The 25,443-nt window shown below is 43.1% G+C and overlaps 2 protein-coding genes across 4 annotated transcripts in view; one reads left to right on the top strand and one right to left on the bottom strand.

The window, feature by feature from the left end:
• LOC110988814 (short transient receptor potential channel 7-like) lies at positions 1 to 20,973 on the top strand. 2 transcript variants are annotated; one of them, XM_087142903.1, is made up of 15 exons: positions 1 to 1,187; positions 2,443 to 2,640; positions 4,272 to 4,390; positions 6,024 to 6,137; positions 6,931 to 7,221; positions 8,568 to 8,678; positions 8,940 to 9,127; positions 10,186 to 10,328; positions 11,896 to 12,032; positions 12,396 to 13,018; positions 13,660 to 13,855; positions 14,786 to 15,013; positions 16,443 to 16,496; positions 17,603 to 17,724; positions 18,189 to 20,973. In XM_087142903.1, the coding sequence occupies exons 2-15, from the start codon at positions 2,460 to 2,462 to the stop codon at positions 18,697 to 18,699; spliced, it is 3,018 nt and encodes a 1,005-aa protein (XP_086999029.1). In that variant the 5' UTR covers positions 1 to 1,187; positions 2,443 to 2,459; the 3' UTR covers positions 18,700 to 20,973. The 2 variants fall into 2 exon arrangements, with proteins under 2 accessions (XP_086999029.1, XP_022108371.2); XM_022252679.2 differs by having other exon boundaries at positions 2 to 1,187; positions 2,437 to 2,640.
• The window catches only part of LOC110988816 (uncharacterized), a 7,295-nt gene continuing 2,825 nt past the window's right edge, over positions 20,974 to 25,443 (bottom strand). The window contains exons 2-3 of one of the 2 annotated variants that reach the window (XR_015427022.1): positions 22,330 to 25,027; positions 20,974 to 21,612 (exon numbers count right to left, since the gene is read on the bottom strand). Coding sequence is in view for 1 of the 2 variants with exons in the window: in XM_022252683.2 (XP_022108375.2) it covers positions 23,716 to 25,027 (1,312 nt within the window). In the remaining variant the exon portion in view is untranslated. Of the gene's footprint in view, positions 25,028 to 25,443 lie in introns of both variants that reach the window. The other variant, XM_022252683.2, reaches the window with a different exon arrangement.

Raw genomic sequence — 25,443 nt, forward strand, 5'->3', positions numbered from 1 at the left:
AAGTAATTCGGACACGGCCTTACTGTGGCGCCTTTTAAAACACACGATGCACGTATACCAAACAAAACGTATTCCCAGTCGTCAGACTATGGTCTGGCAGCGCACTTAAAAACCGTGCACGGAGGGGATCTGCAGTCCAGGATACACTGACCCTTAACCCTTCACTGCTTCGCCACGAAACACATCCCTATAAAGAGAGGATTGCGACGAAATGGCGCCACAAAACAGAACATAAAAAGTGGCTTTTCATTGCCCTTAATGAGTGTAAGGGCATTACGATCACTGATCTCGGAGCAATAATTCTATGAGAAACCACTTGACCTCTTTCTACCTTTTCCGGTCAGATAATTTTTGTGGTGTCCCCAACTTGTTAACGACCCCTACCATGTAATCAACTTTTTTACTCATGTTTTGTACCCAGACGTCCGCTTCACAGAAAACGTTGTCATACAATAAGCTTATGTGATAAGTATATTCAGCTGACGCTGCCTGATGAAGAATCATATAAAACACCATCCACAATCTGTATTCTGCGACATTTTTAATTAAGGTAGTCACCCGTAAGCCGGGTTGCTAGGGTTCAGCTGGTATTTAGTAGAATGCACGATTTCAGTGTGGTCTGATAAGGAAAGATCTCCCCGCCTTTTAAGCATTCCCTGTGACAGTTCATTTTTCAGATCTGGAGTTATTTTGACAAATTAGTTTTAAAAAATGACTGTGTCATCCTTTGCACGATTTTGATTCAAAATTAACTCACGTGTACAATATTAATGGGAGTGCGTTACCGTGCGTAACGTCCGCCATTTAGAGATTCGTTTGGTCTCCAGGCTAGGCTCCGCTGGTTTAGCCATGTTCACAGAGTCCACCGTCGGTTTTCGTGTTGAAGCTGGTGCTACGGTATACCACGGGGCGTATGTACAGCAGTGCGCGCGTTAGACTTGGTGAACCTGCTTTCAGAGCGGCTCCTGAACGCCGGCATCAGAAGTCGCAATGTACATGCGGGGCGCGTATGCAAAGGTAGTACATGTACTTTATAATTGCTGTACCGCCCACGTCAAAAGATCATAGGATCGTACGTGGCCTATATGTCATTTTGCTCACGGCTTTCTGATGGAACGCAGGATGCTCGAGGATTCGTGATCTTTTCCCAGATTAAAGGCTTCTGACGTTGGATTTCGGGAGAAACGGTGAGTACAAAGGTGCTGAGTTTTAAAAATGAATTTTACATGTGTTGATTCTCATGAACATGCGGTTTCAGGAGAAAACAGACACTGACCCTATAAAGAGAGAATCCACTAATTGAATGCGATTCGAGAAGAGACCGAAATAGTGTTTCACAAGCTTGTTTCAGCCCAAATAATATTATGTGGTGGAAACTAAGGGTAAACTAGTATAAAATCAACAAAGCACGTTTGCGCATAATAGAAAATTGCTATCATTAACAGCAAATTGTTATCTGGTGGTCTGTGAACAATTTCACATATCGAATTTCTTAACTCTTCGTTTTCCTGCCTTGGAGCGTAAGAACAATTGCAGTCAAAGGCATTTCACTGTGGCATTTGTCGTTTCTACAAGTCACTTCTGTCATTTGCATTCAGAAAATTGGATTAGCTACTTCTTCCATCCCATACAATCTCCATAACCGCTCATTACCTCGATGGTCATTTTGTGTCTCGGGCATCATTTTCACCTCACTTTCCAACACATGCGCATACCGTCATTTTGCAAATGGAGGACCGGAAGGAGATTTCGAAGCGGCTTGCTCTGTCGAACGCTTGTCAGCCAGCCTCGCCGACAGAAGGCAGGCTCAGCGCTTACCAAGCAAGCGGTTCCAAACCGTGCCCGTGGTCCCCTGGCCCGCACTTTGCAACGTGGTTTAACTCTAAAAGAGCCGAGGAATTCACCACCGTCGGGATGCATTTTATTCCTGCGCTAAACTTGTCGATTTCTTTGCTCAGTAAAGCCTTGGAATCATTTCGACACCAATTTTTTTGTGAAAATGGGATGTACCAATCTTCGCGAAACCCGATTTTTTTTCTTTGATTGTTCAGCCACAACTTTTCCCACTGACGCTGTCAATGCACGTGGGCCAGCACGTGCATGTGAGGACATAAACCCAAATGACCCGTAAATAAAACATATCGAAACTTCACACAGGGTTTACTTATTTTAAGTGCCTGTACGTGATTGTTAAGAATTTTAAAAAAAGACCGAGTCCAATTGTCTTTGATTTGGCAATACGGTAAAAAGGTCCAAAAATGAACTCTTAGAATTGTATTGTACATAACAGACCACTGACTTCTTAGAGAAACTGGAAGCTGGGAACCCGTAACGACAAGGGGCCCAATTTCAATTAAGCCCAAAATTCGTATGACGCCATGCAAATTGTGTTACTCCTTCATTGGCACAATCTGGTAGTTTTTGTTACCTTTTTAGGTTTAGGTTTTCGTACAGTCACCATGGGGGATGGTATAAGCCCAGAGGTAGCCAGGGAGAGGTACTTCATTGCTGCCATGAAGGGCGACGTCAAGGGGATGAAGGACAGCCTCGAGAAGAGTCTACAGCATAATCTCGATATCAATTGTACCGACGCTAGCGGGCGCACTGCTCTCCACGTGGCCATCGAAAATGGGAACCTGGGTGAGTGCTGGGCCGCTGATAGGAAAACTATCAAAAGACAAAATCCATAGTTGGAATGTAATTTAGAAGGAACAAATAACAGAAGCCTATAATGTTGCCTATTTTCGCATAAATTCAATATTGTTTTTAAATTTTAGCATCTACGTTTTTATGATATAGAGCCCACCAGTTTTTCTCACAACATGGAGAATGGTGAATGAAGCTCTTTTCTTGCGATAGGCTAAGTGAGGGCCTAGGCCAATGTTTCTTTGACTTTAAGTTGTGCGAACTTATTTTTGAAGGCAAGTGATATTTTACTGGCGGATTTACAGTATGTATGCGAAGTGACCGAGTTTTTGGATACTTTTATAAAGCTTTTCTTCATAAAGTTACATTTGTATGACTTTGTGCCGGAGATTGGTGGTTGGGTGAGGGTGTGTGGGTAGGCATTCACCGCGCTAAGAGGACAAGTTCTTTTGTTAGGAAAATTTGAACCGAGTAGTTGGGACATTTCTGAGTCCCCACAACGTTTTCGGTCCCCACAAAATGGGTGAAATGTCGAGTGTATGTCCCCACAACTACGGTGCGGGAGGAGGTGTGGGTGTGTGTGAGTTTGTTTCTGCATTCAATTGGGGACCCTGAACAATAGAGGACAATAAAGTCCCCGATTGACAGAGGGTCCCCGATTGACAACTGTGTACAAAACATATGGGTGGTCTTCTAAAAAAGTTAAAGTACAAACAAAAGAGGAACAACAGGGGGTCCCCAATTGCAGGCAAATACACACTGCATTGTGTGTGTGTGTGTTGGGGGGGGACTTGCCCAGCCTTAATAATTTATTATTCTGGGCGATGAACGTCTGTAATAATATGTTTTACATTCATGGAGAATCAATTTATGGCTTTTTAAGAATTGTTCTCCCTGTGTGAGTGATATGGCGAATCCAATTTGAGTCCCCGAAAAATTCTTCAACGATCAGCATTAATTTATGACCCATCACAAAAAAGTTGGATGATTGGGAGGGGGATGATTCAGTAGCCCGTCCCCCACTCAAACTCAGTTGATGGGGATAATCGTCCCATCTCCCACCTCAAAACTCATGAGCGGGTGGGGGATAGCCTCAGCGGGTGGGGGATAATCTACCAACCCCCCCAGGATTTACGCTCATGATTACATGTACATTGATATCGTGAATTCATAGTCACGAGATGGAATTCAGATCTTCAGATATCCACCATAGCCATTACTCGCGAAAAGGAAAAAAAAGTGACTTAAGTGCGTTGACACAATTTAAAAATGTAATCTAACAAACTGATTTATGAGGATGAAAGGAAATCCCAACTGCCGGTTTCTGTATCTTGATTAGCCGCATGCTTATCAAACAAGGGCAGATCCAGAACCACATTTTCGGGAGCAAACCTTGTTTCTTTGGGGGGAGGGTCATAGTTTGGCATTTTTTCCCAAAACCCTTTATTCCCCTCTGGAGAGTAAGGCTTTTGACATGTTTTTTTTTTGTTTTTGCATTCACAGGAAAAACTGGAATACATGTATCTCCTGATATTGTGCCATATCTTACAAAGCCACTGTTGAATTTGTGACCTGTCTTGGCCCATTTTTCAGCCTAATTATCCAAGATAGACTTCCTCTTTCAGGTGTGATTTACCCTCTTCTGGATCATGGTGTCCAGATCAAAGATGCTGTTTTGCGAGCCGTGGAGCATGACTTCAGCGAGGCAGTGCGAATATTGTGCGACAGAGCACATGCTCTTAAGGTAGGACTTTGCTTAGAGGAATCCAATGTCCTTGACTGGTCATATATGGTTGGTTACAAGAACTCCAGACTTTGTAGGCTGTTACAAAGTGCCTGGCCATTCTGTGTGCAGGCCAGTATGGGCCAAAAACTCAGCTGCTTGGGCCTGCAAAATCGCAATTTGTATCCACTCGAATTGTCTACGGAAGAGAGCATTTTGTGTCCCATGAACTTAAAGGTTTGTAGAAAAGACAGGTTTAGGCTAGCAAGAAGAATACCAACTTGTGTCTGAGTGAGATTTGGAGATCGGTGCCAGAAAACGGTCTATTTTTCAAGAAGTGTAGGCATCAAGTTTTCCAAATGGCAAGAGACTTCATGACAGCTTTTTAGGGGTAACCTTCTGAGGAAATGCAATATCTTCAATGGTTAATGAATGGAAATTCGAAAAGAAAATGACCAATCATACAACGGTCTTTAATTTGATGTGTGTCTCGAAAGGGAGAGAAACTCATGAGTTTTTTCCCTGATCTTTGGAAGTTCAGGTATTTATCACTGTTGGCTAGGGTGTATGGCAGTTTATACTGGCCTGCACCCATTTATTCAGTGTAGCGCCCTCAAGAGTCTCATCATACAGGCAATTTTCTCCTTCCATCGCTGTGTCAAAAGGTACTGCATAGTGCAGGGCTAACTGAGCAGCTGGTTGACTGCCTTAAGTGTAATTCCATGCCAAAAGTTTGTTCACACCTCCTTCACTTCGGGGGACCTATGATTGCACCTGTTTTATTGCATTCCAAACAAAGAATTACAAAGACACAACAAAGGATTTTTTTTCCTTGTCATTTTTTTGTTGAATTATGTCCCCCAACATTGTGTGTTCAGGCTTATTTTCTTTCGTCACACCACAGATGTGAATTGCTGCACATTAGAGAAATGAATGTTCATGAGTGCATGAAATTACTCTTACACCGTACCTTGGCGTGAATGTGAAATATTCATGATTGGTTTTATACAGTAGCCTACCTGCATAAATCCTCGTCTATTAGGAGAACAAATAAGCCCTGCTCACATATTAACGTCTGTCATTTTGTCAAATACATGTACATATAAGATCATGTTCGAAACACTTCCCGCTATGTAATGCAGAGTTTAATTTCTGTTCCTACATTATATCTTCCTTTTTATTTGCTGGGATCAAAATATATGAAATGGGGGCAGGAACCAGTTAAATAAAATGGATACCGTTGAATAGAATAAAATGATTCAATGACACATGATCAACGATCCACTAATCAGATGACTGGGATTTATGCGGGTATTGTATAAATAGAACTATTCTGTGAAACTATAGAGGATTTGCGTGGCTGCCATCTTGCAGGCCAGTGCCTTTGTTCCATTGGGTGTGCACAGAGGGGTGTCTTTGTAAAATAAAGGCACTGCCCTGCAAGATGGCTACCATGCAAAGCCTCTATTAAGGCACACACACTTTCTTTTTGATAGACAAAAGTGGCTACCTAGGACAGGAGAAGGAAATCTTCGTTGTCTTTCTGAGTCTATTTTCCATGATAAGACCACACTAGCCCCTTGAAAAATTTGTGTGAATATTCGTGGGACTCGAGATAGGCCAAGAAAAAAGCTCTAAATTTCCCGCTCTGTAGGATGCCACCGAGAGACAACGCATCATTGACTGCCACTGCGCCAATGATGATTTCCACCCTGACATCACCCCAATCATCCTGGCTGCACAGAGGAAAAATTTCCCAATGGTCAAGGTGAGTTCTCCCGGTGTCTTCTCAGGCATATGCCGTGAGAACTTCATAAACTGACTAAGGTCACAAATGCTTTGCTAGACAAAACTGAAGCCCACCTTTCAAGAATGGGTGAAACCAACCTGCCAACCCAGATCTAAGGCATTATTTTGCTTGTAATAGAATCTCGCATTTATCATGCAGCAGTTCTTTTTGACATTAACAAGTTTGAGGCAACATTTTCTTTTAAGCCCGCTCTTGAAACTGAGAGGCCCTACACGAACCACACTCGGGTACTCGTGGAAACATAGTTTACGGTACCTGTCGGGGTCTCGGTCACAGATCATGTGGCATTTAAGCCCGTGTCCCAAAAGAATGTTGAAGATTTCATGCAAGAACCAAAATGTACACCAGCAACACATTGCTGTTTATTTAGAAGGAAAAGTAGTGAAAGCTTTTTGAAACTGAAATAAACCTCTACATTGTCCAAGACATCTACAAAACTCTCCCGCGTGGGCTCTTCTACAAAGAGTAATCTGTATGGCAGTGATCGGAAGGCTAAAGGTGATTGTGTTATCTGACGTCCTTTAGAGAGGGTCACTAGGAGAACTCGTCATTTGCGTCAACACTGTCTCGAAACTAGATAGGGCCTGTTTGTTCGTGCCAATCCGAATCGCTGTCAGTGATCTGATGTTGGTTTACTGACACCAGAACCCTTGCCTAATAGATGGAATGAATGAACCAGCGTCGGGATCACTGATCGGGATCCGGATTCGTGTGAAACAAACAGGGCCCATGGTCTTTTCCTTGGCCACAGATCCTCCTGGAGAACGGTGTGCGCATCCCTCAGAGCCACGACTTCCAGACGGCAGCCAAGGACAGTTTCCAGCGCTCTGTGGGCACCATGGAGATCTACAAAGGGCTGGCCAGCGAGGCCTACGTAGCCATGGCCAGCAAGGACCCGGTCCATCGTGCCTTCACCCTGTGCGACGAGCTCCGCAAGCTGGAGGAGATAGAGATCGAGTTCAAGGTTGGCTACAATGCGCTGCAGAATGATATGGAAAACTTTGCCACTGAGTTCATCTCTCAAGCCAGGAGCACAGAAGAGGTGAAATCCACAACAAAACATCAAACCCCAAAAACTCAGAAGAATTCTGTTCTTCAATAGATGTTTTATAAAATTAATGACAATATAGCAATGCAGTCAGAAGAGTATAAATTGATTTTATAAAGTTGACAATGGAACGCTCTATTCTTCAGGATAGAGCTGAGTGGAATAGAACATTCCATCTTTCTGTCGAGATTGACACTTCACCAATCAGATGACAAGGATTTACTCTGATGTTGTACAGCAAAATACTGTTTTGCCTTTGGCACCATTAAGAACTCCAAGGCTGATGATTTGAAGTTGCATGGATGAGTGCTTATTACACACATGAAGTCAGAGACCTCACATTTACAGCAATTGGAAACCATTTTGGGTGTCTTTTCTGGCTGTTGGTGGCGTTCTGCCTCTACATTGTTCAGGGTCATTTGAAGTTCACCAGTAGAAAGCAATTCCAACTATTTTCTCTTCTCCTGACGGAATCAAGTGCAGCTTTCGTCGCTTGTAATTAGGGCCAGGGCGTCGCAAGTCACAACTCACGTGATAGATACTGTTTCAACCAAATGACACCAACCCGGACAGACAAATAAATACCGATTGGGGGGTCTTTACTGCTTTATTGTTTACATCATTGGCAAAGTATTGAGATCACTTCTGTGGAATATTATCTTTCAACATCAACGCGACAAGGATATTTGACATCGTCTCGTTTAATTGTTTATGGACAGCATTCCGATATACCTTACAACTTTAACGTGGCCAAGACAACTGAAAATAATGTTTGAGGTTCTAGACGACTTCAGATTTTTGGTCCTGTAGGTGTGATGAGAGTGCAATTAGTAGTTGAGTGATTCCATAAATAAGGGGTCCAATTTTTTCATGGCCCTGTCACATCTGACCTATGATTTTATAAGTTCAGAACACATTTTCTAATTTCCAAGAGTGGTGAATTAATGCAAATTACCTGCCAAACAAATAGTAATAGTTTGAAATCAATTCTGGTGATATTTCCATGTCAAAAAACAAAGGTCATATGAAGCAGGGACACAAAAATGTCACGCTTTTGGACCCCTAATTTATAGAATGACCCAGTTGCACAAAATATATTTTACACCGGGAACATACATGTAATTGGCCAAATTGGCCAACTGTTGTTCAAATTGGCCAACTGTTGTTCAAATTGGCCAACTGTTGTTCAAATTGGCCAACTGTTGTTCAAATTGGCCAACTGTTGTTCAAATTGGCCAACTGTTGTTCAAATTGGCCAACTGTTGTTCAAATTGGCCAACTGTTGTTCAGCCTTGTACTCTTCACTTACTCACCCGCTTTGTGAATCAACTGCCTGGCAGATCATGACAGTGCTGACGCACCAAGACGAAGACAACGTCCTGATTGGGGATTGCGCCTCTCACTCACCGCTCCCCAAGATATCGAGTGCCCTCGACCTTGGGCTGCAGAAGGTAAACAGCTGGGAGATTAATTTCCATTCCTAACATCTGATGACAGAAATCCTTTTTGATGTGTGATCAAAGCCATACAATAAAACTTTCAGACTTCCCGTCGAAAATATTTGTAAAACAAATTCCTGACTGAAGAACTAGGCTGTAGAAAACAAGCTGCAGGTATGAATTAAAACAAGCAAAAAAGACAGCAAAAGTGAAAAAAATATATAGAAGGTTTGATTTTCAGTTTTGCAACTTAATTTTCTTTTCTGCATTTAGTTTATTGCCCATCCAAACTGCCAGCAGGTCATAATCACCCAGTTCTACCGGAGGCTACTCTTCTTACGCGACAAGAAAGTCGTCTATCGGTTCTTGTTCTTCGCTTTGCTCTTACTGCTCTATCCTGTGCTGGCTGTAATCCACGTCTATTCATCTCATAAGAAGCTGAAAACCTTTGTCCGAATCCCGTAAGCATTTCTGTAGAACTTGCAAGTTTTGCTCAGGGGTAGGCCACTCAAAATAGGTGGGGCTACATTTTTCAGGTTTGTGCTTTTTTTCCGCTATTAGAACTTAGTAGTCTTTTGACAAGCTGACTGATTCATGTGTATAGGAGTTTGGTTATGTGTATGCAAAACGTAAATAAATTTGAATTTGAATTGAAAGAGCATGTATTTATATTCAAAGTCATAAATAATAAATACAAAAACTGCAGTTGAATGCATTCTGAGTAGAGTGACCTGAAATATGCAAATTGACCAAGCTGGAGAGCCTTAAATTTTGACTTTAATTCGCAGAATCCTCCTCAAAGGAAAGTAATTCAAGATTTTCTGCATCACAAATGACTTTTTGCAGCAAACATTATAAAGTCAATATACGACACTAACTTTGAATTATATCAATTAATTAATGGTTTATCGATCATGCATCTGAGGTACTTGCCCAAAGTACGCATGCCCAGAATAATGTTTTGTGTTTGATAACACTTTTCTCGGGGCAAACAAAACAAGCGTGAAGGCCATTTCAAACTTCAGGTAAACGTGAAAGATAAAACGTGTTCAACGGTTGCGAGTTCGTGGACGAAGATCGCAGCCAATTCTCAGAAAACATCAGAAAGAGTAAATTCACAGATTGACAGAGCTCAACTCTTTACATTCTGGGATTTGATGTGATGTGGATACGAGGGCAGATGAGGTTTGTGACCAAGACGTTCAGACACATCATTCCAAGATGTGAAAAAATCACATCTACCATAGCAATTGTGTCAGTTCAAGTTTGACTTTTCAAGTGGCAAAAAGTGGGATGTAATTTTACATTGTAAAAGGTCAATTCTGAGAATTTAGAAAAGGATGTAATTTTGAACGCCTTGCTGAGTTCAGCGTGTGCGTAGAACCATGTCCGTTCAGTGTGTAAAATTACCGTTTGTTTCCCAGAGTGTCGGCAAAATCGACCCTTCATTTTACAAAACTGATGCTCTGAAGCAGGCCAGAGAGAAACGCATTTCAGAATTCTTTCCCTTCCTCTTCAGCATCGTCATGTTCATCATGTACCTGGCATCTGACCTGACCTTTGTGACCTTGCTGACCTGGGAGGCCGTCAGCGACGGAGGGGAGGCCCACAATCCCAGCATCAGTCGCCCGTACGCCATCGCTGCCATGGTCTGGATCACAGGTAGTTTGTTTGTTGTCTTCTGGTCAACTGGAACACAAGGGAAGAGTTCCATATAAGGACGTCAGTAATTATTCCCTACAGTGAGCTATAAGCCGTCAGAGAGCAAAAACATATCCAGAAAAGTTCAATTTAGGAGGAAAGAAGGCAAGTCGTTTACTTAGAAAACAATTTCTCGGACCAGTTCCATAGAGTTTGTGCACAGGATGTCAAGGGGTGTCTGTATGGAACTCTTTCCGAACACAATTTACTGAAAGGTTTGCTGTAGCCAACTTCTGTTCCAGAACCACACATACCCCCGTGGAGCAGCATCCATCGGACGGTAATTACATAAGGGCTTTCGATAGTTTAGCTCTCGAGAGAGAGAGTCAGAACCACACTCACTAAAGAGATATATTTTTGCGCGGCACTAGTGCAAACCTGTCACTTTAACTCGTCACCTTCACCATGAGAAGCCTCAGAGCTCATCAGGAACAGTATTCCTGGTGTTGCTTCATTGAGGACACTCACACAGGTGAGTTTTCCATGTCCGTGATACTCGGTGGCTTGTGTATCAGCGGCGCCCTCTTTAGACTAATGTTAGTCCCGCTTGTTGTTTTCTTTCGTGCCCGATCAATCTCATGGAGTCGCAAAACCAGTGTCCATCCAATACCGTTGGCAGATTAACCGTGTGTGCCCTGGCTGTCACTAGAAGACGACTTTGAACATGTGCGGACCAATGTACCCAGTTTTCAGCTAGTTAATTACAATTAACTCTTCAACAACTAGTGGCTTTCCCTTCTAATCCTTGGGGAAATAATGGCCACTTGTCACTCTCCAGCATAAAAAAACGGACTTTGACGTTCAGGAATTACAAATGGCAAAGTGTTCGGTAGGTTTTGTGCACAAAATATTGGGAGCCAGGGACGATGTTGGGTACAGCAGTGTTCAGTACAGCGGCGTTCCACTGTACCAAGCTGACTTGTTAATTCAGCCTCTGGTACAATTTCTCCAAGCAAGCACTCAAAGAATGCAGTGTTACTGGACGTCCTCAAATTAAGGCAAGTTTAGGGGCCGGGGCTTTCTTGTTTATCAATAAGCCATTTACGAGTTACATTTGAAATAAATGTGGTACACTGAATCCTTTAAATTCACGTCAACATAACTTGAATTCTCCATCCTAAAGGCATTGTTGCTATACTTTGCGATTTGGGGCAAGCTTTTGTTTACTAGTTACAAAAGAGACGTCTTGGACCAGTACACTGTTTTGAATGGATAAGAAAGGCACACCGGGACCAGGTCATTCCAGAAATGGTTGCTATGCAAAAGCTTGCCCGGTATCACCAGGTCTTGCAACAGTATACCGTGTCTTTAGTCGAGGAATTGAATTGTTATGTTTATGTGCAATCAGATATCTCAGTGTACCAGATTTTTTTCAAATTTAACTTGCAAAAGGCTTATCAAAGGATTGTCCCAAGGGGTTCGGCTTGAGAATTCCAAAATTTCACCATTGAATGGGAGACGTGCTACCACCTTTGTTGTCAGAGAGTAACCAGTCATTAGTGCCTTGAACTCTATCTTGGATATACAGGTCTGCTTTGGCGAGAGATTGAATGCGTCGCAGCTAGGGGGTTCAGAAAGGTCATGACCCAATGGGAACACATCCGGGACACACTGATCATCCTCTTGTTCCTGGTGGGGGTGTCATTAGAAATGTTCTCTTACTTCGTAAGTACGAGCTTTTAGCTTTTTTTCTTTCTTTTTTTTTACTTTAGTGCTGCCTGTATTGTTTTAACTGTCTTCTCTTTACGGACCCTTTTTATATTTTATGGTGAATTTGTATGTGTCTTGTTGCAATCTGTATTTTTAATATATTGAATTTTATCTGTTCTGTAGCACTTCATAATTCAGCCTTCGGGTTGGAACCAAGTGGAAATAAACCAGAATAACCATAATAAAACTAGTTCCCTAGACATACTTATTTTCTTGGCAGTGAGTCGTAGGCACCGTGTTTCTGCTTCATAATTATGCACATACGTAAGGAGTGCGTAAATATGCATTGCTGAATATTTTGAATTTCTTACATTACAGAGTCTTGGCCCCGAGTTAGTGAATGTTGTGCCAGCCACACCTGACTATGCACGGTCCAGGCGGTCAGTTGAAGTACCCCCACCGGCTGTAGCCAGGAACTTCACTGAGGGGAAGCTGGCTGACATCAGCAACTACGTCATCGGCGAATTGGAGAGGTCGCACCCAGATATCAACGAGACGTCCAAGACACACGTTAAGCTGGTCGTCGCGCGTGTCCTGAACTACACGGCCCGGCGCAGGACCGGGGGGAAGGCCTCATTCCAGGAGGACGTGGTCAACAAGGGACCCACCACCCCCATCGACGGCGAGCACAGCATCTTTGTCCGCCGGCCCTGGAACCACCCCCAGATAATGGCCCGGGCCTTGCTGGCTCTGGCAACAGCCTTCACCGTACTGCGTATGCTGCCTTACGTCGTCATCAGCGATCTGATTGGCCCGCTACAGATCTCCCTCGTCGGCATGACAATAAGGACGTCCCATTTCTTCATCGTGGTGGGGACGGTGCTGGGATCATTTGCCGTTGGGCTGACGTTAACCTACTCGTACCATAACGAGAAGGAGTACAACCATTGTACCAGCACAGCCGAAAATCCAGAGATCTGTAAGCGGGGAAGTTTTGCAGAGTAAGACAAAGTATCAAGATTAGTAACGGCTTATTTAATATGGAAAAAAAAAGAAGAAGTCCATGACGTGGCTGTAACTTTTGGGCATAACATGTATCATCTCACTCTTTTCTTACGCACTTTTTTAAAACGTGTTGGAAATAAATGCCATTATTTCTTTGTTAATCTCATTGAAAAATGCCCTCTGTACACATCAAAGACTTTCCGTGCTTTTCTTCGAGATGGGGGCAATGCTGTTGTGATGTCAAGAAGACAGTGTGCGTGTAAAGAGCGCTTTCTCTTCAAAATGCGATGTTCTGAGCCCAGACTTTAATTGCTCATTTGAAATATGTCTGAATTTTTCAAAATACACGGACGTGTAGTGTTAAAGAGCTCATGCGCAGGAGAACAGTGCCCCTGCCGGCAGTAATGGCACCTCCTCGGATTGTTCTGTAGATATGGACAGCAATGAGCTGAGGTTGTTACCAGACCTGACACCGTTTAATTGATACTAGACCAATGATAGTCAGACCTAATCAGGTGTAATCAGAGTGATTGCGACTAGATGCCGTTGAGTCGGTCGAGTGCACCCTTCGTATGAATCCCTAGAATGACCTTGAATACTAGTCAAAAAATTTTTTTTCCGTCTATCACCCTTTCAGCATTTTCCAGACGCTGGTCACGCTTTATTGGTCCGTCTTTGGATTGATGCCCATGACAGACCTGGAACTTCCGAAGAATGCAGTCGTCATGGAGACCGCTGGCTCGCTGCTGTACGCTTCTTTCTACGTGCTGTTAATCATCGTGTTACTGAACGCTCTCATCGCCGTGTGGAGCAACGTTTACAATGACATTGAGGTATGCAACCTTCTCTCGTCCCCACTGCCATTACAGGGAACTGTAAGAGGGCCCATGCATGACATAAATTCTCGTCCAGAACTCATCGGAAAAAGTTCACTATGTTGACGAGGGCCAACACTTCCACAGGTTCATGACACGTATACACTGATTGTACACGCGTTCATCACAGACTTCATTGTATAAAAAGATCTGGACCTGTGATCCCTTGATCAATAGGCAGAGGTCATTGAAGCCATCGGGCAGCCATCTCACCGTACCAAATACAAAGGCAATACAAATGCTTGCTCACCATTGTTAATCAAATTAGTTCATCAGGCATCAATCCGGTTCTTAAGTGTGACGGGAACGTTACTTCAGTTGAAACCCCGCCCACTGCACATAGAGTTACATGGAACCGGAAGTTAACGCGCAACGTCACTGTGCGTCCAATGGGAACCTGCCGTCAGTGGTGCGTCCGCGTGGACCGACGAAGTCACTTTATACGAACCTGATAGTTACATGTACATTGGCAAGCCAGCCAACCATTACCTTTGTATTTGGCACAGTAAATGGCCGCCGATGGCTTCATTCGGTACAAATGCATGGCGGGTCCAGATGATGTCCGCCGCGTGGATTAGGAGCCTGTTTGTTTCCCAGTGATCCGGTTCTCGATCGGTGATCCCATCGTTGGTTCGTGCCATCCATTCAGCAGGATTTGGTGTTAGTGAACCAACAACGGATTACTGATTGAAATTGCGACCTGTGTGGAACAAAGAGGCCCAACGACATAAATTACCCATAGTACTTTGCGCGGTGGTAGCTTTGACTTTTTCCTTTCACAGAGTTTCTTGCAAGGGCTTTGGAGGGGAGGAGAGAATAGAAAGCCTCTTCTGATATCAAACATCTTTGATAATCTGTGATATTAATTTTTTTTTTTCATAATTTCAGGAGAACGCGGACCGACAGTGGAAATTCTCCTACACGGCCATGTGGATGGCCTTCATTCAGGACGACCTCCGCGTTCCCCCACCCTTCAACCTCCTCCCCACCAAGAGCTGCCTGCGACGCATCATCTCCCTCTTCTCCAAGCGGGGCCGCTGGGCCGAGATTGCCACCGAGGAGATGAACATAATGTACGACGACAAATGGCTGCGCACGGAGGGAGTCCGACTCTTTGTAAGTTGCCCTCAGTTATATCGTAATGCATTTGATTTGGTATGCACGCTGAGGGGCTACGATTGCTGCAGAAAAACTACATGCAGTGCATTAACTTCGCCCGGTGTTGTGAAAAGCAGCTTCAGGAATTAGTTACAAAATTTGAAGCAGCCGATAAAAAGCCGCTATCATCAGGCTTTGGCATGATTTTTAAAATTATGCAGGCTTAGTTTTAAGCTCTCAATCATGCACAGTAATAAGCTCAAAGCACCAGTAAGTATTGATTCAAACACTCTGATAAGACAGAAACCATTCAGACTGAGTCCAGGAAGACTGATTTAGAGGTCCATATCGGAAACATTTTTTGTTCTTTTGGTGTGGAATAGAAGTTGTAGGGCCTGTCGTTTGGGTCCCAAGACAACTTTTCTCAAGGGCAAAATGCCACAGGAATTGTAACAAGTAATTTTTTATCGGTCTGTCATTGAGAGTGTTCTTTTGTTCATCAATCATTGTTGGGTTTGGTCGAGTTTCTGTCAGTGACCTGCAGAAGTTGAACTCTGCAGTGGATCAGCTGAGAAGATTATAGGTAGTACTTTGCCATCACTTGAATCCCTGTATTACGAGAGAATGCGAAAACGCTGTCTGCCCCGAGCTCATATGCAGCAAGGTATGAGACGGAGAGAACCCCCCCTGCTTTGTGTTGGTCATTGTCTCACAGGAATCTGGGGAATTCCTTTCAGACATCTTGGGGGGATGTGTTAAGTAACAATAGTCTGGAATGTGTATAGGCATTGGACACGTTGGGGGGTACCCCTCGGTCTCATTTCTTGCTGGGTTTACCCGAGCTGAAGTGCACCCCCAATCGGCGAAAGAAAGACGGCTGATTACAAGCGGGTTCTTGCACGCGTTCTGCGTGTACGCAAAGACCGTATATGCCAGAGTAAATTAGCTATGCGTACTCAGCGTGCTCCGCATCAAACGCGCATATACTTGCGCGCCTAATGGCGCGCCTATGCAGTGGGTACCCCCCAAAAAAACTGCCCTTTTTTGTTCCACTCGGAGCAGATACTGAATGATGAATTTCTTCCAGCACCAGATTACTTTTCTTTTATGGTAGCAAACATTTTGCTGGAACTTTTTATCCTTCTGCAGTGCGTGCATATAATGAGTCTTTAGCTATGCTTCTTTTTAATTTAGTTTGTAATTGGTGAGATAGTGTACTCTCTTTTTATCTTATTTGTATTTTCATCTTTAAGAGATCAGGGAGCAAGCAAATTACCGATGTGAACTGTTTTTACAGTAAAATGACATTTTACATTGGCTGAACGATAATAAGATACAAGCAAGGAAGCCTACGAGCACGGAAGAAAAGCCAAAAGTTCTTGTCGTTGGAAAGGAGGTAACTCTTGGTTACTCACATCAAAGAAACTGTCTGTTACTCATGCTGCAGATTGACGGAAGTAAGAAGATGAGCAAACAGCTCGGGGAGCAGGTTAACTACAGTGTAAGTGCAAATGGCCTTATTCAAACATGGCCTCGTAGAGTACCAAAGTGTGACGTCACTGTGAAACAGAAAGTGCAGTGTAAATGAATGGACCCGTGTTTGTTCATGTGCTGGTTCTTGCTCTAATGCCTTTTATTCGCGTAATTACGCACGTGACATAGTCACTTCGGCGCTACGGCGCCATTATCTCTTTTCAGTAACATGGTAACTGGAATACAGTTTTTGTAAACCTGGTATATCCCCTCATTGATAACAGTGACAGAGATGTGAAAAACACGATGGCCCCACTGCCAAGCGACGATGTTGATGTTTTGTATGTATGCGCAGAGAAACATTAAACTTTGCGCGTCCTATGTAATGGAACTGTAGCGTGGCTGAAAGTGATGTGACCATGGGGCATGCATTTTGTAGTCATTTGTGGACCAGCAAAGTGCACTTCCTACCAAAGCAGCCTCTGTTGCCAGCAAACTTGCGCCCTCTCTTGGTGCAGCTTGGGGCTCATTACTCTTGTTACAAGTACTCCAGGCCGGCAACCAGTGCAATCTGACAATATGTGGTCTGTTATGGGTATAAGCAGCAAACTAATAAGCGATATGCAAGGCTCTTCTTAAAACTAACCCTGACTCCCTAGGGTGTGTACAAAATCATATTAAAATTGGAGGATTCAAGATTGTTAGGGTTAAGGGGCATGTAAGGGTCACCCTGTGCAAATTACCTTTAAAGGTGCACTCTCTAAAGGCAAAAGAGTAAAAAAACTCACTCTGCAAAAAGAGTGACATTTCCCCTCCAAAAGAGTGACATGTCCACTCCAAAAGAGTGACATGTCCACTCCAAAAGAGTGACGTGTCCACTCCAAAAGAGTGACGTGTCCACTCCAAAAGAGTGACATTTCAACTCTACTAAGGAGACAAATAAAACACAACTCCAAAAAAGTTGTTCTTTATATGGCTCCTTTTTTGAGTGATATCCACCTTTTTGGAGTGGTTTTCACCATTCTGGAGTAGATTTATACAAGTCTTATTCTTTTTTTGAGTCAGAGGTTTTCACTCTTTTGTCTCTAGAGAGATAATTTACTGATATCCCTTTATTTGTCATCCATGTTCCAGCGGGTGATTGCCCTTCTTCTCGACCGCTATGTGACAGAGAAGACTGCTGGCGCCTGCAGTTCCACAGCTGAAGTTTCGAAGATAGACCTTCGCAACCTCAAAAATGACCTCATCGCTCTGAGGTAAAAAGTTGTCTGGAAAAGAAAAACCGCTGTAGCTGGCGTGTTGAATTCCCTAGAGGAAGTTTGCAATTAACAGTTACCTCCAAGATCCCCATCGGACCAGTTGCTCCCCATGCTCTAAATTCAGAACTAGGTTTACTAACGCTAGCAGGAAAAAAGTCAGTTTATGGGGATTGGGTTTATACTTGAATGAGCTGTGCTCTTTGTTGGGGGATGTACAGGCGAATCCATTCAGACTTTGCCATAATGTTATCAGAGCACCACGGAGGGAGGGGGGCTACCATCGGCCAGGAAAAACTAAAGGCCATTTGGTACATGTATATAGGGTTATCTTGGGCTTCTTAAAATTTCAATGAACTGTGTACATTAGGGTTTTTCTAACTACATTGTGTATATTTTCAGCTTCTGTTCCATGAAGATAAAGGCCTATATAGAGTGAGGTTTTTAGTTGTGTTTTATTTTAGGTACGATACGTTCCTGAGACTCTGTAACGTGCATGACGAGCTGGTGGCTGCCTCCAATGAATGTTTCCACATTCAGGGCAAGTCTAACCATGTGCCGGCCATCTTTGATAGAGCCGAGGACATCAGCTCCAACCTCATCTACAACCTGCACCACACCTTGGATTTCCAGACCTCCCTTGCCGACACCGTGTCTAGGCTGCCGCCTCCGCCGCCCACGCCGCCGCCTACCCCACCGCCTCCCCAGCCACCTCCCCAGCCACCTCCCCAGCCACCTCCCCCTCCTGCCCCGTCGACGGCGCCGGCGCAGGTGCCCTCCCTGGACCTGGAGGACCCCGAGGAGCCGAGACAGAGGCCGCTGACGCCGCAGATGGTCAGGAGGGGCGTGCGGAGAATCGTGGTGAGGCTCGTCAAGCAGTTTGAGACTGGGCAGATCGGCCCGAGCTCCAGGGGCAGTCCAGTCAGGCGGTCTTCTCTGGCCTCGGACAGTAGCTATCGCGACACCTATTACTAACTGAAACCTTTTCTCGTCTTCAACGGCTTTCTGACTACATAGCAGTTTCTGACCATGCACCTACGGCGTGATTGAACAAAGGAGGCTATCATTTGTTCATCTTTCTGTTTAATACTCAAATTTGTTATGCCCAACGGCTCAGCGACCTCAGCAGTTGGCATGGCCTTTAAAATATGATAATTCAATGCATAGAGCTAAAATACAACTCCATTGCAATCAATTGTCGTTAATTCTTGCCAATTTTAAAAGAAACGCGAGTTAATGCTGGAGATGCAGTGTTTGTAAAGCTCAAGAAACAAACATCTGCCACTTTGCTGCACCTCCAGAAATGCAGAGACAAACTTATTGGTATTTCGAAACTGGTTTACAAAAAACCCCAAACACACGAGCCATTGCACCTTTGGGTCACCACCACACACTGAACAGTTCATTTCAGTTTTGATTCCTCAAGAAAATCCTGTCACGAGGTTTCCATTAGTCATGTAAAGTGAAATGGTTGTGAAACTATAAGTGTTATGATGTTAAAGTGTCTGTCTAAGCTACATTGTATTGTAAGTGGCCTATTGCATGAGTTATTTGCCTCATTTAATTGTAAATTCTCTCTTTAATATTCTGTGCTATAAGAACAGCCGGAAGCACACTCAGTTTTTGGAAAGGAAATTCGGCATGGTTGTACCATTCCTGGATATTCTTAAATAAATTGACCCATTTTTATTACTTCTACCTGGTTCTCGAATAAATATTGTAAAGCATGTGTTAAAATATTTGTATATATTGTATTTAAAAAAGTTTTGAGTAAATATTCCATATACATGTGCATAGTTTCTTTAAGCTCCGAGCTTATTATTTTCTTTCAAATGATACCGGGCCTTACTGCACAGAAATGTTCTTACACAATGAGCAGATTTTTTAAAGTTTACCACGCACAAAGTTAACTACACTAGGTAATGTGTAAGTGATCTCAAGTCTGTACGTCACATGGACAATCTATTGGGGTCTGCCGTTTCAGGATCGAGCACTTTATGGCTATAACACTTCAGTCATTTCAATTGGGTCACTGCGGTGAGAAGCCCCAGCCACAACCAAGAATGACCGTCTTGAGACATACAGAGTTTTCGAAGCAAGTGGATTCGGCTAGAGACTTTGGTTTTGCTGGTTCCAGCCATTTTGAAGCAGCATTTGAATCATGTTCAAGCTCTGACTGGAACCAGCGACAGTGAAGTCTAAACCGATTCCACTTGTTTTGAAAATGCTCTTAGTCTTACATCAAAGGTGGCAGACACACCTACATTGTAGATAAGGGCTGTGCAGCTAGAATGCTTATTGGCTCTAGAAAATTTGATCATATAACTCCTGCTCTCATAGAGCTGCATTGGCTGCCTGTCAAATTCAGAATTATTTACAAAGTGTGTCTCATAATTTTTAAATGCATCAGTGGTCTGGCCCAAGAATACATGCGAGATGTGTTAGCTGTCTCCGAATCTGTGGCCGCGTCGGCTGACTTGAGCCCCGTCTGATAAGATTGCAACGTATCAACATTTGACTGAGTACCTTTAGTGACTGAGCTTTCTCTGCAATTGGTCCTTAATAGCAAAATGAGCTTGACCCTTCTCTCAGCTGTGGATTCACTTGCTAGTTTTAAGTCTGGTCTTAAAATGTATCTTTATTGTGGAGCCTTTTCAAACTAATCAGTATTCTTTGGAACTCACAGTAATTTTAGTGTATCTCAGTGTTTTTGCAGTTTAACTTATTTATTCATGCTCAATTTTTAATAGTCTACAGTGCAATCAAATTTTAAGGTTTAATTTCTAATTTTAATATAATAATGTGTATGTTTTATATTGGTTTTCTTTCATTAATTCTCGATTTTTCTTAATTTTCTTGTGATTGCTGTAATTTTTAAGCTTTCTAGTTTTAAGCGCCGAGGAGCATTTACTTTGTAATGGATTGGCGCTTTATTATTCTTGTTGAGGTTATCTGCATGTGAGGAGTTCCCAGAGTGTTTCATGTGGACCTGTTCATCTTTTTCGAGTTGATGGTACTTCTTATCACATTTTCGTCATATGAAAACGGGATAAATGGCAAGTGGTGTATCAGATAATCCGCAATGGTGACTTATTCAATCCTGTCTGCCTCTAGAAAGAGCTGTACAGGGGTACAGTATGTGAACCCACTGCCGAAATAACTCTGATCAGTAAAAGGAAAAGAAAACGAACACCACGAAAGCATTCAGAATTGGTCCATTCATTTTCCAAATAATTACTTGATTTTTATTTAGAGGAAACAAAGTAAAAACTACTTTCAATGGTCAATCAACACAACTGACAGATAAAAACACAACTACATGTACAGTAGTTATTGCTGCTTCCTGTGCTTCATGTTTCTGGCCAGGTTTGAATGGTTCTAGCCTTGAACAAGGCATTCGTCATCAGCTGCGCTGCACTAGCTAGCAATGCGTTGCTATCCAGTGCCACTGTAGCGCTTCTTGCGAAGTAGAAAAATCAAGGCGAACATGATGTCCAGGTTCATCAGATGCATATCAAGCTGGCCACATGAGGTCTCTGTTTGCCTTGACTTTTCCACTGCACACGAAAAACAACGCTGAAAACGAGTAAATTGCTAGTTCAGTGCGGCTAATGAAGAACGCCTTGACCAAGGTTATAATGGTTCTTGACACTAAATACATAAATACATGTACATGTAGATACACACTGACTGCCTCTCTGGCTCTCAAACGGTCATAAACAAAAATGTCCTCATAAAGTAATTGAGGACGTGTTGACGAAAGTGTCAACATGGCAAGCGCCATGCAAGTCAGCTCAATGTATGAAAACTGTATATCAAAACATGGACCTTATTCTCAAGTTGGCCATCTTGAATTGAGAGTGATGTTACCTCTTTCATTTTTGGATCCTGAGAATAAAAATGAAAGCAATGAATTACAAATTAATGTCATTCAAGCTGATGAATAATCTAAAAAATGTGATTAATTACATGTACATTTGAATGTTCTAAGCCACATTTAGCAGAATGAAAGTGAGGTCATGGAGGTGTGGAACCCAAAGAGTCTGCCACCACCCCATTTCACAGACTACATTGAATCAGATAGAGTCAGGGAACACGGTCAAAAATGGCTTCCCTGCGAACAAGGTCTACATGCATTTCGAAACTGTGTCCTGAAAAAAACTGATAGACACCCTGCTCTAACTTATTTTTAGAGAGGTCTTTCTCCTAATGGTTAGTATCAATTGTCCTCTGATACTGTCACTGAAGGATGAGTACATTCACGGCATCAAAACCAAGTCTCTGAATGACTATATGTATATTCAAAACGAATTGAGTAACTACTGTATTTGGGTCATTGCAAGAGGTTGGAGCACAATTTGTGACGGTGTCCACTGTTAATTGGGTTCCGTAAAAATGAACAGCTATTTCCCTGCATGTGGATTCCAAATTTACACTGTTATACATGTACATCTTACAAGGCTGAATACAGAGGTGTGTGTTATTTGAATGTAAATGACCCACTCTACAGGTCATGATGACAGGTGGTAAAAGTTACCCATGTACATTGTGTAACAAGGACACCGTCACAAAGTGTGCCCTGACCTCACGGAATGACCCACTTACAAATGTAGTAAATTCCAGCGAGAGGCGGGCGACAACAGCAGCAACCGATCTCATTGCCAGCCTCCAAAAAGACTGCTACAACAAAACGGAACTTGAAACTCATCACAGTAACTGGAACAATGAGACGAAGTTAAACTACAATGAGAAAATTAATAAGCCGAAATACGATTGCACCAAAGGAAACACCGAGGACAGAAATATAAGTGTGCACTATGCCACGAAGTTCAGCAAAAATTTGTTCAAATAAAGCAAAAAACAAACAAGTGCACGCTTTTACTCCTGTCTGCTACACGAGTAAAAATGTGCCATATCAAAGTACAACCCTATATCCATCCAGATATACCAGTAGATGTACATCTCATGTACAGCATTTCTAATGTCAACATTTTCTTCCTTAGAAATTCTTGACAGGGGGGTTCACCTTAATAATCTGAAAGCCACAGTACATACAAAATGATAACAGGAGTATGAACTACATGTACATGTACAAACATGTGCTTTCTGTAATTTTTAACCCTAACTTTCCCCAACCACACAGAAATAAACAGAAGGAAAGTGTTTAATTCTGTGGGGATAGGGCTGGTAGGCCCATAACAGCTGGCTTTTGCATTGGGTTTGGCATAACTCAGAAAAACTAAGTCCAACAGCCTCTGTGCACAAAGTCCCATATGGGTGTTTAACTTTGTGTGAATGGGGAAGGTCAGGTCCAGCAACCCTTGGGCAGTTAGGGTTAAAAACTTTTAAAGACCTTTTCAAATCTGTAGAGAAAACGGAGATTTCCATTATGGTGCATTAATCCACGTTGATTATGACTCTTACATGTATCTGACTCTCCCGTGCAACAATTTTATGTCAAACATGTCAAAGGTTTGAGAAGAAATAAGTGCACCGTAAGTCTGTACGTGTCAGTTCACTGCAAATCCAACGGGAATGTGCAATGTGCTTTTTTTCCAAAAATAATCACTGCAAGTGCACCTGAGAGTCCTAATTAATCCTATCTTCCATTTTGGTTTTATTCTAGTGTCAATAATTTACACGTCGTGTTTTTGGTTTGTCAATGCAAACTTCTATATTCTAGGCCAAAAAAAGTGTTGCAAAAAAATTCTGCTGCCCCAGAATCTCTCAATCTTTGTGATTCAAGTACACGTACATGACAATATTGCTAGTGAGTAACCCAGTGAGCCGATCATACCTCAGAAATGCTTCAATGAACATTATTTGGAACTTACAATTTAAGTAGTGCCACCCACTAAACTGAAAACAAAGTCAAGGTAGCAACACCTTCGGCTGTCTGGGAAAGCATAAACAATTTTAAGCGTTCCAAAGGGTGTGCTAATCAGTACATTGAACCAAATAAATAAAAACCGTTTTCAAACTGTAAAAATCTCATTTTTGGATTTGAGGACTCTGCAGGTTTGCCAACACAGCACAAATGCGCACAATGTCATTGACGCATGGAAGCAGTTCCCGAGGGAATGCTGCATTGAGAATATTACAGAATCGAATCCTGTGTACGATTCTTTCCACATGTACCCTCATGGGGGATACTTTGTAGGTACCCGTAGACTGGACGCCGTCGCCCGCGAATTGCTGCTGAGGAACGGTAAACGGAGGCAGAACAACAATCGCCTCTCCTCCAGGAACTTCCGCTCCGATTTCCGGAAATGCTTGACTGGCTATGATAACGTCGTCTGGCTCGAGCAAATCCAGAACACCGGACTCTGTCGCGACTTGACTGTCTGTTGTTCCTCCTGGGAATGCCTCGGACAAGAACGAAATCAATCCGTGAGGAGAAATACCGACCAAAACTTTACAGGTGTATGTTCCTTTGTTGTGGGAATACATCAGCGCCTGTCCCTCACCACTTGGCGGCCTCTCTGTTTTAAATTCCAAACAATCGATAATACACCTGACATTTGGGTACTCAGAGAAGCAAGACGGTACCATAGAGCGGACTGTTTGTGCTGACGGCCAAATAATCCAGTCGTGTGTCGCTCTGGATAGATTTTCCAGCACAAAATTAAAAGCTCTGGAGGCCGTTGTTCTAAACACTGAAAAAATCACTCCTAGACATGTAAACGGCAAACCATATCGTAATTTCATCAGGAACAACAGCAGGCAATTCTCTAAGCTCATTCCTTTTGACTTCGCCGGCAGCAGTGACAGTAGCAGGAAAAACACACTTGGCTGCATGCCAGTCAGGTCGTGAATTTTCTCTTGCCCCGCTCGTGAGCCGTCGAACCCGTGGAATCCTCTCGTGCACCGGAGGCTCTCCCCCATGGCATCGGGTCCCACGCGCCGGTCTCTTGTCTCTGTGTGCCGGCTGCAGGGCTCTTTGTGGAAAGAGGTCTGGGTACCGGCCTCGGTGCCCGTCATGGAACAAAACACAGTGCGGACGACATTGCGGGCATGGGCTCCTGGGCATGAGCATGTATCCTGTTCAGGGAAATCGACCTGAATCTGTCGGTGCACGCGCTTCTTCCTGGTTTTCTTCTTCAATATCAGACTGCCCGAGACGTAGCAGTGATCAGCGGACACCACTGGCGTATGAGCAGATACCTGAGTCTTGTATTCGGTGACCTCCTTGGTGTAGTCGGCTCCGGTGTTCAAGGTGGGGTCATTGCACTTCTTCCCGTCCTCAAAGTGGCAGGCACACATTCGGCTGGAGTTACCTGGTTTCCACAGGGAGCCATCACGCCTTCATGGAATGCAAACAGAATTAACACAGGTCACTTAGTAGGCAAAAGAGAAATGTTGACTGAATGCCTCATGACAACCAAGCTGTTTGACTAGGATTGGAAAATCTAACAATTCAATAAATTATATGATTCTCTCAATGTTTGTCCTTCTAGTTGCTAGTTCAATAAACAATCGAGAGATTGTTGAATAAAAACTACCAATTCTTCACGAATTGGTCAGTCTTATAAGTTTTGGTCTAAAACCACTGTGATAAGGTTCAAAGAGCTACATGTAGGCACCTCACGATTGCTCTCATGCAGAAATTTTTATTGATTGAGAAATTGGAAGTTGTATCACCCAATGTGTCACCAGTAATCAGAGGGTGTATTCGAAAGAACAGATCAGACCTCGTGTTAATACGACCCTGTGTAAATA

The sequence above is a fragment of the Acanthaster planci genome, linkage group LG10, assembly GCF_054643075.1.
Source record: "Acanthaster planci isolate LZ-2023a linkage group LG10, COTS_SCS, whole genome shotgun sequence".
NCBI classification, from domain to species: domain Eukaryota; kingdom Metazoa; phylum Echinodermata; class Asteroidea; order Valvatida; family Acanthasteridae; genus Acanthaster; species Acanthaster planci.